Source organism: Capsella rubella, unplaced genomic scaffold (assembly GCF_000375325.1).
Source record: "Capsella rubella cultivar Monte Gargano unplaced genomic scaffold, Caprub1_0 scaffold_8, whole genome shotgun sequence".
NCBI classification, from domain to species: domain Eukaryota; kingdom Viridiplantae; phylum Streptophyta; class Magnoliopsida; order Brassicales; family Brassicaceae; genus Capsella; species Capsella rubella.
In genome coordinates this window covers 1300403-1314447 of record NW_006238916.1, presented here as the reverse complement: position 1 = coordinate 1314447, position 14045 = coordinate 1300403, and the positions used below count along the sequence as shown (strand labels likewise).

The 14045-nt window shown below is 28.4% G+C and overlaps 1 protein-coding gene across 1 annotated transcript; it reads right to left on the bottom strand.

Moving 5' to 3' along the window:
- Positions 1-1736: 1736 nt before the first annotated feature.
- On the bottom strand, positions 1737-4612 carry LOC17874613 (protein PHLOEM PROTEIN 2-LIKE A6). Its single transcript, XM_023780576.1, has 4 exons — positions 4115-4612; positions 3918-3995; positions 2071-2508; positions 1737-1975 (listed from the first exon to the last, which is right to left on the bottom strand). Exons 1-4 carry the CDS (start codon positions 4561-4563, stop codon positions 1897-1899), a joined length of 1044 nt encoding a protein of 347 aa, XP_023636344.1. The 5' UTR covers positions 4564-4612; the 3' UTR covers positions 1737-1896.
- Positions 4613-14045: the final 9433 nt, after the last annotated feature.

Below are 14045 nucleotides of genomic sequence, written 5' to 3'. Positions count from 1 at the left end.
CTTATTAATTTCACACAATCTTAACAAAATATATCTTCATCCATGGAAATTTACATATCATTACTATTATCAAATATTAAATAATTGCTTTATCAAATCATAAACTACATTTTGAGATTATAAACATATAGAATTTCTATTAACATTAAAACTAAATAACAAGTGGATATATCACATTTAAATGATTTTAACGACTTATTACCAATTTTTAAATAATAAATGGATTATGTTTTTATGATTTAATCTAATTGAAAACAAATAAAATGTCAAATTGGTATGATATAAATGATATAATAAATAAATATCTACAAACATTATCTCACATATACGTACAATTTTAAACTATCCTTGACAAATATGATATATAAGTTTTGGTTAACCGGTTGAAAAAAAAAATTGGTAGTTATATTTAACTCTCAAAGTCTCAAAATGTTGAACAAAATTCAACTTTGGGACGTATAAATCTCTACTTTTGGACGATTATATAAAACTTTACATATATTAAAATTATATTTAGTTACATGTAAATGTTGTTATTCATTAAAAAAATATAAACTTATAGGAATGGATATGAGACAGGAACATTTAATTCGAAAACAAACATTATCTGAATTATTTCTCATAAAAAAAAACAAAACGTGATTAGATATAATTGTTATGAGACACGGTCATAAAGTTAAATTCACTTTCAACTTTCAAATATAAAACTACGAGTACGATACGAGGAAATGTAATTTAAATTGTTAAATTTAATTTCCACTTTCCTGTTTATTTCAAATATTTAGAAATATTTAGACATGAAATGACGGGTACAAGAAGATAACGTATACTTCGGATAATAAAACTACAATAAATCCATGTATTAAAAAAATAGAGATACTTAAATCTTTAGAAAACAAAAAGGCTAAAACATGAATCGTTGAATTGAAGAAAGTAATGAGAAATAAAGATGAAACTGAAAGATCAAGACAATGGTGGGAGCATGTGAATTAGATTGATAATTAGATATTTATTAGTTTGATAAAATAAATCTTTTACCATGTTTTTTATAATAAACATTGCCAAATGATTATGTTTTAAAAAATACGATTATGGGACGGAGATTTTATGACAGATAGAAGACGGGGCGGGCTGGGACGGGACGGGTCAGGACGAGACGGAAAGGGACATGACGGGTTTTCCATTATAAACTACACATAAAACAATTCAAACTAAAGCTAAACTCAAATCCGATTTAACATGTCTAAGCAAACAGTTATAAATGTTTTGATTAGTTTAAAAAATAAACACGTAATATCACTTATCATTTTCATTTAAATAATTTTAAAATTGTATTATTTAATACAATATCTATATTTTACAACTGTATGTCTATATATAATTTGTCAAATAAACTCATATAACAAAATTTTACCAAAATAGCATCTACTTAAAAAATCATAATTTTGTAAAAATAACCATGCACGTACGTGCGGGTCCATCACTAGTAGACTTTATAACGAGGCTCGTCTAAGAAAAAAAAAAAATTGATAAAAATATAAAAGAATTATAGCATTGGGTAGCCTATCTACTTGTTCTTTCATATAAATTTATTAAAATCCACATAAAACCATCGGAAGATTTGAAGAAGCTATTAGAATTAGCACATGAATTCTTATCAAAAACGGGAAGATCAAAAAGAGAAAAACACAAAACTCTTATATAGGCATGGTCACAAGTCACAACTCAAAACCGTAGACTTGAAAAGTCACGTACATTTATCTAATATAGAAGCTTAATAAATAAAATAAAAAAGGAAAAACAAAAAGAAATACTAAAACATAGATAAACCCTTGTTTCATGTACGCGAAGTTACGATGCTGTCTTTAATTACATCGTTCTGTTAATTTCTAGGTTTCAGCTGCCGGCCATATGCTGTAACAACATCTGAATCTTGTCGACCATTGAGTTTATAAAATCTCTGTCGGTCATGTTACTGTTATACCATACAAGTGAAAGATATCAACAAGAAAGCTTATCAGGTTCTAATTGTATATTCTACGTACTCAGCAAAAAGAAAAGATAAAGTACCTTTGTTCTGGCAAGACCATGCCATTTATATGGGGAATAGACTTTAAAGCATCCTTCCATTTCTGAGTTTTCTCTGGTTCGTGTTTATGATTGCGATTCATGTCCCTAAAACGATCCCCAAATTTTCCGTTAAGTTCAAGTTTGTAGAAGATGGGAATCACTATGAGACGGCCTTGATCCTTGCGTTCCTTGATCTTGGCCAGCTCATCCAAGCACCAATTCGAACTTGTGTAATCTTTGGAGAAGATCACTAGTGCGATCTCAGACTCTTCTATTCTCTTCAATAGGTTAACCAAATCTGATCCCAAAAGCTCGTCTTCGTCTATGAAGACGTTTATACTCGCATTCACTAAGGCAGCGTGGAGAAAGCTTATAAAGTTTCTGCGCAATTCTATTCCCCGGAAGTTGATGAAAACTTGTGGCCCCCGTGGACTGGGTCTTACAACCGAGGACAATGCAAAAAGAGAACTCTATACTTTAGTTTTGTATTTTGTCAAATGCTTTGAAAGATATAGCTAATCCAATGCCGAAAAATATATAGGATTAATTGGGTTTTTAGTACATTTTTGAAACATAATTGTAGAAGTAGTACTATTCATTATTAGCAAACTAATACATTTTTACTATTTGTACACTATTTAGACACTATTAAAAACCCTCTTAAATCTAATAACTAAAAATATTCATCAAAATATATTTGTTTTCTATAAAATTTCAGTTACACAAAAATCTGTATTTTTTTCTCTATAATTTGATATGCATTTTTAAAAAAATAATTTCATATATTTTTCAAACAAATTTTGATACGTCCAGCTAACCTTATGTACAGTTGTGTGTCGATGTACGGAAAATCATCCGTACAGCGGTCTATATATACGTATAATTGTATGTGTACATATATATTTTGGTCTATATATGTATATTTGTTTATGTGTAAATATGTTTATATGTAGTTGTTTCTCTTTGTACAAATATTTGATATACAATAATATGTTACTGTACAATTGTCTGTCTGTACATATATCTGAAATAGTAAAATTGTACTATTTTGCTAATTGTGAATAGTAAATGTAATATTTTTATAATTATGTTTCAAAAACGTACTAGTTTGCCAACACACCCAAATATATATATGCTAATCCAACGTCACGATTTATATTATAACTAGCAGTTGACCCGCGCTTCGCGCGGGAGGTTTATAATTTCGTTTCGTTGATTTGTTATTCATATTGTGATATTTTATTATTTTTTAATTGATTTTCAAAAAATATTATAATTATTTTCTCTTTAATTATTATCTTTCAATACTAAAAATTGGATTAAAAGCATTTGATTCAATTTATAAAATATCATTTTTTTTCTTTTTGATCATGTTATAAACTAATATTTCACTTTCATTTTATTTTTCCGCTTTATAATTTTATATATACAATTACATAAATGTTGTTTTAGTCTACCATAAATTTAAATTTTACTTCCATTCTAAAACTCAGTAACATATTTAAAATATTAAATTGTGATCAATTTAAAATGAAAGTTGAATTATATTATTACCACTAATAAAAAATTAAAGTATTGTTTTTCTTATTTTAACATTTCATTTTTTACATAATTTATTTTTATTTATATAAACTTTCTATTAATTAAATAAGTAACATAAATATGCACTAAATGAATGTTTTAAATTTATTTTAATGTTTAAACAAAAATGTGGCTTAGGTGGATGTTTAGGTGGCATCATGGGAAGAGAGAAAAAGCTAACTTTATATATATAGATATGTAAATTATGCAGTAGTACTAGAGGTTCTATTTTATTTTTATAATAATAAATAAAATAAAACACTTACTTTGATGTGGAGATATTCGGCAGCATTTCCCTAACCTTCTTGACGATTATCCTTATGAAATCTTCATCGGTTTCATCACTTTGGTTTGGTATAAGAAAATAAAAAAACGAAAAAAATGTCACGAAGTTATAATTATACTTGTATCCGAACACACAAATTATCAGATTTATTATCATAAAAATTGGAAGAATAATAACCTCATTATGGGCACGGTCAAGCCAGGGTTTTGGCAAATAGAAACAATAGCTTCCTCCCATTTCTGGGGTCTTTCTGGTTGATGTCGATGAAGATATCTTCTCTCCTTGAAGTTGTAGCCGAATTCACCCAGTAGACGTTTAACCGAGGGGGGATCAATCTTGTAGAAGATGGGAATCACTGTAAGTTTTCCTTGGTTCATGCGTTCCATGATTTCGACCAGCTCGTCCAACCACATATATGACAACGGGGACTGAGGATAGAAGATAACCAACGCGATATTCGACTCACCTATCCTCTTCTCAGGCCCGTCTATAACGTTGATGTTTTCGTCTTTCAAGGCAGTCACAAGAAAGCAGATGAAGACGTTGCGTAGCTCTTTTCCCCAGAAATTGATGAACACGTGAGGTCCCGTTGGGATCAATGATACATCAGAAGATGCTCCTGCCATGGAAGAGCAAACAAAAGAAGTTTTTTTCTTGTTTGAGTTTGCTGTAGGAAATGAAGCTTATGTGTATGTTTGGTTAAATTGAAAGTACTTTATAGAGTTAAGACTGATGACATCGTCAGTTCGTCACTGATCGTCGCTATTATTATTTTTAGTATATTTAATATTCTAAAACCAATTTTTGTTTGGCATTTTCCTGGGAAATTTAGTGGACGAAAATGGATGTTGCAAAAGATAAGAGCATCTTTCTCCTCATTTGTTATGGATGTCTTAAAAAATTTCAGTAATTAATTTTATTTTAGGGAAATTGCATTCTATATACCCAGTTGACCATTTAATTAAGTATACGCCACTCTTCTTTTTATAATTAGCTATACTTTTTGAAGACAATTTTATGTTTGGAATATTTAGTTAACTGATAACTGAATCAGCACAATAAATTTAAATTTATAAATATATATAATATGTTATCGTGGTAATTCAATTCAATAAATAAATAATAATAATATAAAAACTTATCAGATAAATATACATTTAACACATTATATATGATGTGAAAAATAGATAAAACAAGAAAAAATGAAGTATGATGGGAAAATTGGAACAAAACAGTGATGTGGGTGAAGATATTTCCAAAGTGGTGTTTATTGGATGGAAAAGAGGTGACACTTTTAGCGATGGTTTTACTCGTGGTGGTGGTAACGATGATACCGACGGTAAATATTTTATATGTGTCAATAGTTACGAAAACAAAATCTGTATATCTTTAATAAAACATGGTTAAATATATTTTTGAGGTTTAGATTTTATAATTAAAACAAAATTATATATCGGTTTGGGTTTATAAATAGAGTTTAGGGTTTAGATATTACAATTAAATTGCATGCTAATATGTCGGTTTGGGTTTATAAATGAGTGGTTAGGGTTTAGATTTTACAATTAAAACAAAATTATATGTCGCTTTGGGTTTATAAATGAGTGGTTAGGATTTAGATTTTACAATTAAAACAAAAATATATGTCGGCTTAGGTTTATAAAGGAGTGGCTAGGGTTTATAATTCATTATTGTTTTGTATATCGTATAGTAAATGAGTTAACACGGTAAGTATAAATTTATCACATATCGCGATACAAAAAAAATTAACACGATATATTTATAAACTTATATGTATATATATATTGTTATCATGGTAATTCAATAGTTATTCATCTAACTTATAACATGATTTTACTAATGTATTTGATAAACAGTATTGTCGATATTTACATCATTATCACGCTAAATAATTTGTTAGTTGCAAAAGGATATTTTTGTCCACTTATACAAATTGATGAGAGAGAACTACAGTAAAACCTCAATAAATTAATAATGTTGGGACTACAGAATTTTATTAATTTATAGTGATATTAATTTATCTATAAATTAATATTTATTATTTTATAATGTAAATTAATAATTAATGATTTATAGAAGTATTTTTAATTGTAAAAAAATTTAAAAACATGAATTGGGACATTTCTACAAAATATAGTAAGATATTAGTTATATAGATACTATACATTTATATTTTGGAATTGAATTTTATATTTAGAAAAACATATTTCACATATATACATATGCTATACATAAGTTCAAATTTATGACTAATAACCTCAATTGTTATATTTTAACATCCTATAAAACTAAAAATGAATATAATGTATGTTTAGAAATTAAAAACATACAAAAAATATTTGGTTATTTGTATGACATGTTATGGAGTATATTACAAGATTGTAGTTTAAAAAATATAACATATAATTGTATGATAGAAATTAGGTATATGAATAAATATATATATATAACTAAAAGCACACATTAATATATATATATATATATATATATAGTGATTATTAATTTACGATATTATTGGGACTATATTTTACATAGGGATTTCAAAAAAATTATTATCTTATTATCTTATCGAATATCGTTACTTTTTACACTGCCCCCACTTGGGACTAGCACAATTTATTAATTTATAGTGTTTATTAATTTATAGAGTATTACTTTATAGAGGTTTTACTGTAATTATACATTTAACAATGCTATATTCTTAATTTGTTGGTCAACTGAGTATAGAAATTTAATTCACCCTTAATTTTAAAATTATTTTATGTTGGATGTCTTTAGAATAGGTAGAAAAGTTTTAAGTGTATACTTTAGGACACTTTAGATCTACTGAACATTTTTAACTATTCTAAATAGGGAAAATTGGAAAAAAAGACATAACTTTGTCCATATATACATTTTTTTTGGAAATTATCAGTCTTGACTAAACTACCCCTATTAACATATAAATCAAATTTTAAAGGGTTTTTAAAGTTGAAAAATATCAAATAATGTAAAAAAGTCATTATAAATTATATTTAAAGAAAATGCTTTTCAATTTTTTTTTTAAATAATAGTTTTTCACATAGATGACTTTTGTTCTGAAAAATTTAGAAAACGTTTTCTTATTTCTAAAAAATTTAGATTACGTAGCCTTATGTTCTGAAACATTTAGATTATCCATTCTACCATTTTATACATGTTCTACGAATTTTAGAATGGAAAACATGTTCCAAAAGTTTCACAATACAAAATTTTGTATGTTCTACGAATCAGAATACGGATTCCAAAATTATTTTATGTTCTGCAAAATTCAGAACATGTATCCTACGATTTACTACATGTCCTTAAAAATGTAGAATATATATCCTAAAATAGTTTTGAATATATATTCTGAAAAATATTCAGTTAAATAAGTGTGGAAACAGAATCGGATAATTAGGAAAGTCGATAAATTAGTTAGAATCGAATATATGATTCAGATTCTCTAACAGATTTTTCAGAATATGTATTCTGAAAATTTTAGATGTAATAATTTTTACAAAAAACGATTTTAGCCCTAAAATTATGTTCCTAAAACTATAGACACGACTTCTTCTTTTTTCTTTTCTCTATTCTCTTAAAGTTTTTCAGCTCTTTTTCTTTTAATTATGCTGCAAATCTATGTTTCTTCGGAGAAGGAGAGGCGTAGCCGTCAAGGGTTTTGTTTTTTATTTCTGGTTTTTATTTATATGTATTATATGTATTATTGTAATTTTTCAATAATTAAGGGTTTGATTTTTATTTCTTTTGGCCTTGCTTAAAATAATACATAAAATAGTTTTAATTTAAATTATCTTAATTATACTTTGAAGGTATAAATAGATTTTAATCTATATTAAATCTTAATTCACCAAACTTTTAGAAAAAAAATATATAACGACAAAGTTTTAAAAAATGTCTCTTATTTCCAATTTTCTCTTCTAAATATATCCCTCATAAAATTAATAACTAAATTAGTTTAAGACACCAAAATAAATTACCGAAGAAAATGGTCTACTATAGTGGACAACTTGTTTGAATCTCTTGGTCAATGTTACTTGTTTTCCAAGAATGTGTGCGAAACAAGTTGACAAGTTTTCTGACTAGATCTCTTTAAAAACGAGTAATTGAGGAACTTTCCTCAATATATATGTGTATATATTATATATATATATATATATATAAATAAATTCAGAAAGATATATTAAAGTTGACCAAGACTGTCTAACTCTTTTTGGGAACTACATATATTAAAAGGGGAATTTGAGGATATGGTGTTCATTTCGGCCTGGTCAACGAAAGATGATATTTTAAAAACTAAGTTAACGAAAAGTTCATGTTTTGAATGGTCATATAGAAAGTTCGTGATTTAAATAGCCAAAATTTGAAAGTTCGTGATTTAACTGACATTTTTCCCAATTTGAAATAGGGAAAAATGCTATTTTAATCTCAATTAAAGATTTAGGGAATTTTGTAAGCTATGCCATTTCTTAAACTCAAAATTGTTAAAATGTCATTATGAAAAACATCTTTCAAAACCTGCCACAAAGGGAAAAGTTTGGACGATTTTGCCCTCAGCATTGTTGAGTGAGTTTTGGACACAAACATCTTTCAAACTGTGCCACAAACATCTTTCAAAGCTATATACGTATGATGGACAACAAATTAGGAAACAAAAATGGACATATTACAGACATCGGATATGGTTCACCAGATCTAGTCCACCGGATCTAGTCCATCTACACACAAATGTCTGATCCAAAGTGTACACCTAGATAAGTCGTTGATGGATATCTTCTATAGATGCATCACTTGTTTCATCTTCAATTTAATTATTTGTGGTTTCAAGAGATCTGTAGGATAGACAAGTTTGGTCTACCTTGGGTCCATCAGATCTGGTCCATCAGATCTCGTCTGTCGAAACTGGTTTACCGGATCTGGTCCCCATGAATTGGTCCATCGTAACCGGTCCATCAGATCTAGTCCATCGGATTTCGCTGTCGGAACTGGTCTTTCTGGTTGGTCGAAACTGGTCCGCCGAATCTGGTCTGCCAGAACTGGTTATAGTTCACCAGAACTGGTTATAGTTCACCAGAACTGAATGTGGTTTGCCGAAACTCGTCTACTTGAGTTATGGTCTGTCGGAACTGGTCTGTTGAATCTGATCTGCAGAAACTGGTCTACGGAACTGGTTATAGTTCACCGGAATTGGCTATGGTCCGCCGGATCTGGTCCTTCAGAGTTTGTCCGTCGGAGTTTGTCTGTCGAATCTGGTCTGTCGAATCTGGTCCGTCGGAGTTCGTCCGTCGGATCTAGTCCGTCGGTACTGTTTGTTGTTGGAATAAGAAAAAAAAAAGTTGAAGATGAAGAAGAAGAGAGAGATAATGAAAGAAAAAAAAATAATTATGTTTTGAAGATTTCATTGATAAGAAGGATAGCATAGTCTTTTTACATTGACTCTATGGCATGTTTTGAAAGAAGTTTTAGAAAATGGCACTCCAAAGAACTTTTGTCACTGTTCATGTCATTCTCCACAATTTTCTCAAAGATTTAATTACTTAAGTAACTTTTACAATATTTGGGTTAAATGAGTTTTTTGATGTCTAAAATACTTTTATTGTCATTGATAGGAAATTTTTTTTTTACCACATTACCCTCAAGTTTTTTTTCTTCAAATTTTCGGATTAAATAGTTTTTTTTAAATGTCTGTGGTTCTATCGTTGTAGATTTGTTTTTGTGTGGCGGATTTATTTTACATCACAGATTTTCTGTTTTTTTTTGACAAATTTATTTTGTGATGTTATTACAAATTAAATTTTTACGACAGATTTATTTTCAATGACAGATTTATTGTCGAGGTAACCATAGACTTTTTTTCTATATAACAGATATTTGAGATACTAGTTGTTACATATTTTGTAGGCGATAAAAAATTTGTCGTAAGGTGGCCGATTTGTGAATGCAAAAACAATTACTATTTAACTTATAGTTATGACATACTTTTCGTATTACGACATATATGGTTTTTCATTTTAAAATCTGTGGAATGATAACAGACTTTCAAAAAAAAAAAATTCTAGACTGACCTATTGTGAGTATATTGTTGTTTCATGTGTTGCCAGATTTATTTTACGACATGACAGTTTTTATTTCTTTCTAAACAAATATGCCATTCGATAACAGTTTTTTTGAAGGAAAACACAAATTGCTAGAATAACTTTTATAGTGCTTACAATTTTGTTATAAACTTTGTGTGCATGTTATATATATTTTTTTTCTAAATTCGTACCTTTATCCATCCCATAAATTCTTTGATCTTGGCCGGCGCATCTAAGCACCATACTGAAGTAGTGTACCCTTCGAGAAAATCACCAGCGCGACCCTCGTTTCTTCGCATTGTGGTCAAAGGTGTTGCAATTCATGCATTGAACTAAAATGCCAAAGCAATAGCATATCTGATTTATCTTTTTCTTTTTTTTTGTAAACCTGCATATCTGATTTATCTATCATTACATTTTCCAAAAGAAACTGATATTTAGTTATTTACATTTTAGATTTATATTTGACAAAAGGTTGTGTAATATGTTCTTGAGCTAAATAAAAGTTGTTCTTGATTGTTTAAAATTCTTTAAGGTTAACTTTCTTGGGGGACTAGGTCCACAATCAAGATCTATTCTAGCTTTGACTATGAAATATCCATAACTTACTTGTCGAATGGTTTCGATTGAGGATTCAAAACACAAACCGTTTAAAAAGTTCTCTCTATCAATTATTTGTAAAAAAACTAAATGTCTATTTCTCATGGCAGCTTCTACAGTTCTACATTTTCTTCTTCGTCTCCTTTTGTAGGATTGATCCCATCACGGCCTTTAGTGGTTTTCAAGTCCCAGGAGGTAGATGTGAGCGAAGGTTTGATCACTTTTCTCGAATATAAATGTCTTCATAGAGGAGGAAGAAGTAAGAGGCAAAGATCTAAAGAACCTTTTTAAAAGAATTAGCACTCGAGGATCTCACTGGCAATATTCTCAGAGTCGTCAAAATGTGGTTTCGATGAGCCCGTCAATGAAGAGATTCCCATACTATATAAGGTGGACGTTACTGGAGACTTGCCTGATCTCCAAAACATGTATTAAGACACAGATTCAAATGCAGTAGCTGAAGATGCTTAGCCAGAGATTAAGTTAATGCCAATATGGGTCATTCTTGAAATTGTCCTTCCTTCTATATTCACTTGGCAAGGTCTAAGTTTTTTAGCTAGTCCTATTACAAGGATATTTCTTACCACTTTCTGCACGATTCATTTTCAGAAGAATTTTCTATCAAATTCCTACTAATTCCGGTTTGCATCAAAACTCCGTATAAGAATTTCGTAGTAAATCATAATATACATACACATATGAAAAAGATAGAGAGAAGTCCTGACTTTTAATAATTGAATTACTAATGAATATGAATAATAATTGAAGTCCTGATTTTCGTTTACGTACTAAAAATTCTTGCCATGTTCCTCGTGATACTATCAACAATAATTTCAGTGGTGGTTGGCAAAAGCCTAGGTATGGATGGCTAAAGTGCAATTTTGATGGTAGTTTCCTGAATTCTCAAACAAGAGCAACAATTGGATGGGTTGTTCGGGATGATCAAGGTGTTTTTAAGGGAGCTGGTCATTCTACGGGTTCTTTTGTTAACAATGCTATTGAAGCGGAATGTCAAAGTCTCCTAGCTGCTATGCATCATCTCTGGATTAAAGGTCATCGAAAATTTATTTTTGAAGGAGATAATCAAATTCTGATGAACATCTTAAAAGGCAACTCTCAGAGGTTTGATATATTGAACTGGATTCACGAAATTCGTAGTTGCGAGTCAAGATTTCATAATGTTGAGTATCGTTGGGTTTCAAGAAAAGCAAATCACCCGGCTGATTTTTTAGCCAAATTTCAGCGTTCAGTTGTTCCTATGTTTACTTATTATCAGCATATTTCAGTTTGTATTTCTGATGTAATTCACAATGATTTTCCTGGTAATTAATAAAGTATTCAGTGTTAAAAAAAAAAAAACTAAAATCCACAAATGAATTAATAATTCTTTAAAATTATATATATTTTTAGTTTATATTTATGAAAATATGATTTTTAAAAACATGATTAATAATTAAAAACCATAAATAATTACTAGATATACATATTTAATAATTATTCAACTGTCAAACAAATAAATTTTATAGTAAAACAAAAATAATTAATCATACTGGAAATTATATTTAGAGAATGATTATTTTTTGAGAATTAAATGTGAATTCTCTAAATAAAATTTCCAGTATGATTAATTATTTGTGTTAAAAAAATAAGGGCTAAATAAATTTGTAGGGTTGATAAATTATGTTTCAGTTTAAAGATTTTCATTTTTAGTTTATTTCCTTTTTTAAACCTCCCGCAACCGCAAACTTTTGCGGAATGGAGCTTTTGAAATCCAGCGATTTCGAGAGATCCAAAGCGGTGTGGAACATTTTCTATGATTGGTACCAACCGCTAACAACCGCAATCGCCCGTTAACAAAAGATCTAAAGAACCTGTTTAAAAGTTTGACTTCAACCCAAAATTAAACCGGTTTAATATAAATTAGATGTAGACCAACCCGAATCGATGTTAGACGGATATTATTTTGATTAACTTAAAAATCAATATGCTTTTCAATTACATTAAGCTAAAATCGGATTAAACCAACCGGTATTTTCTTTAACTGAACCAAATTAATTAATGTTGAAAACCAAACTTAACTGAACTAATCAATATCTATTTTGTTCACATTACTCGGTTTAACCAATTAATAATCAAACAAACAAACATTATATCAAACTCTCCCAAATATTTTTCTCTCCATATTTCAAAGTCTGATTTTTAAGAAAACTTTCATGTTGAAAACAATGAGGCAAAAGTCTCTCGACCGTGTTTTTATCCCCTTGGAGTTTTTTTGGAGACTACATGGAAATGAAAAGAAAGTCAATAGTTTTTGGATGAAAGTTTTGAAAATTAAATTGACAAAAAACAACATTGTGTTCATGTTGGTTTTTCTAGGACCATTCATAGCCAACAAACACTGCAAATGGGAGGCTTAAAAACTTGTTTACCGACCCTACAAATCACCACATGATCTTTCTCTGTGTTAACAACACCAATATAAGACATGTCGAATCAAAATGATTTAATTAATTTTGATATTATGCGATCTTAATATTTTATGAGAAATACCCCTTTTGATGTACATCTTTTCAAAAATACCTATAATATCTATCCATTTTAAAAAAATATCCCTGTTTAAATATGAAAATTATAAAGTTATACATAGTTTATAAGGTACTTTTATATAATAACTACTACTCGGAGATTCGATACAAATATTTAAGGGGGAATTTCAAAAATACCCCTTTTCATATACCTCTTTTTAAAAATACCCCATTTTCAAACTTTATCAAAAAACCCACTAAAAATGTTGAAATTTATCCAAATATGTGTGTAAGCTTATAAATATATACACAAATTACCTTATAAAAACCTTATAAAAACCGTATAAACCCTTGTAAAAACCTTATAAAACTTATAAAAACGATTTAAAACTATTTAAAACATTTTAAATATTTGTATCGAATCTCCCAGTAGTAGTTATTATATAGAAGTACCTTATAAACTATATAAAACTTTATAATTTTTTATATTTAAAAAGGGGTATTTTTGAAAATGGATAGATAAAGGGGGTATTTTTAAAAAAGGGTACACCAAAAGGGGTATTTCTCAAAAAATTTCAATATTTAATAATGTTTTAAAATGTTTTAAATCGTTTTTACAAATTTTATAAGGTTTTAAAAATGTTTTAAAAGGTAATTTGTGTGTATATTTATAAGTTTACACACATATTTGGATATATTTCAACATTTTTAGTTGTTTTTTATAAAATTTGAAAAAGAGATATTTAAAAAAAAATTGTATTTGAAAAGAGGTATTTTGGAAATTCCCCACAATTTTTTAACAATTTCAAGCATAATAGAAAATTTTAATTTAAAAATAATATATAAAAATTTTAAAAAAGTTTCACGGTA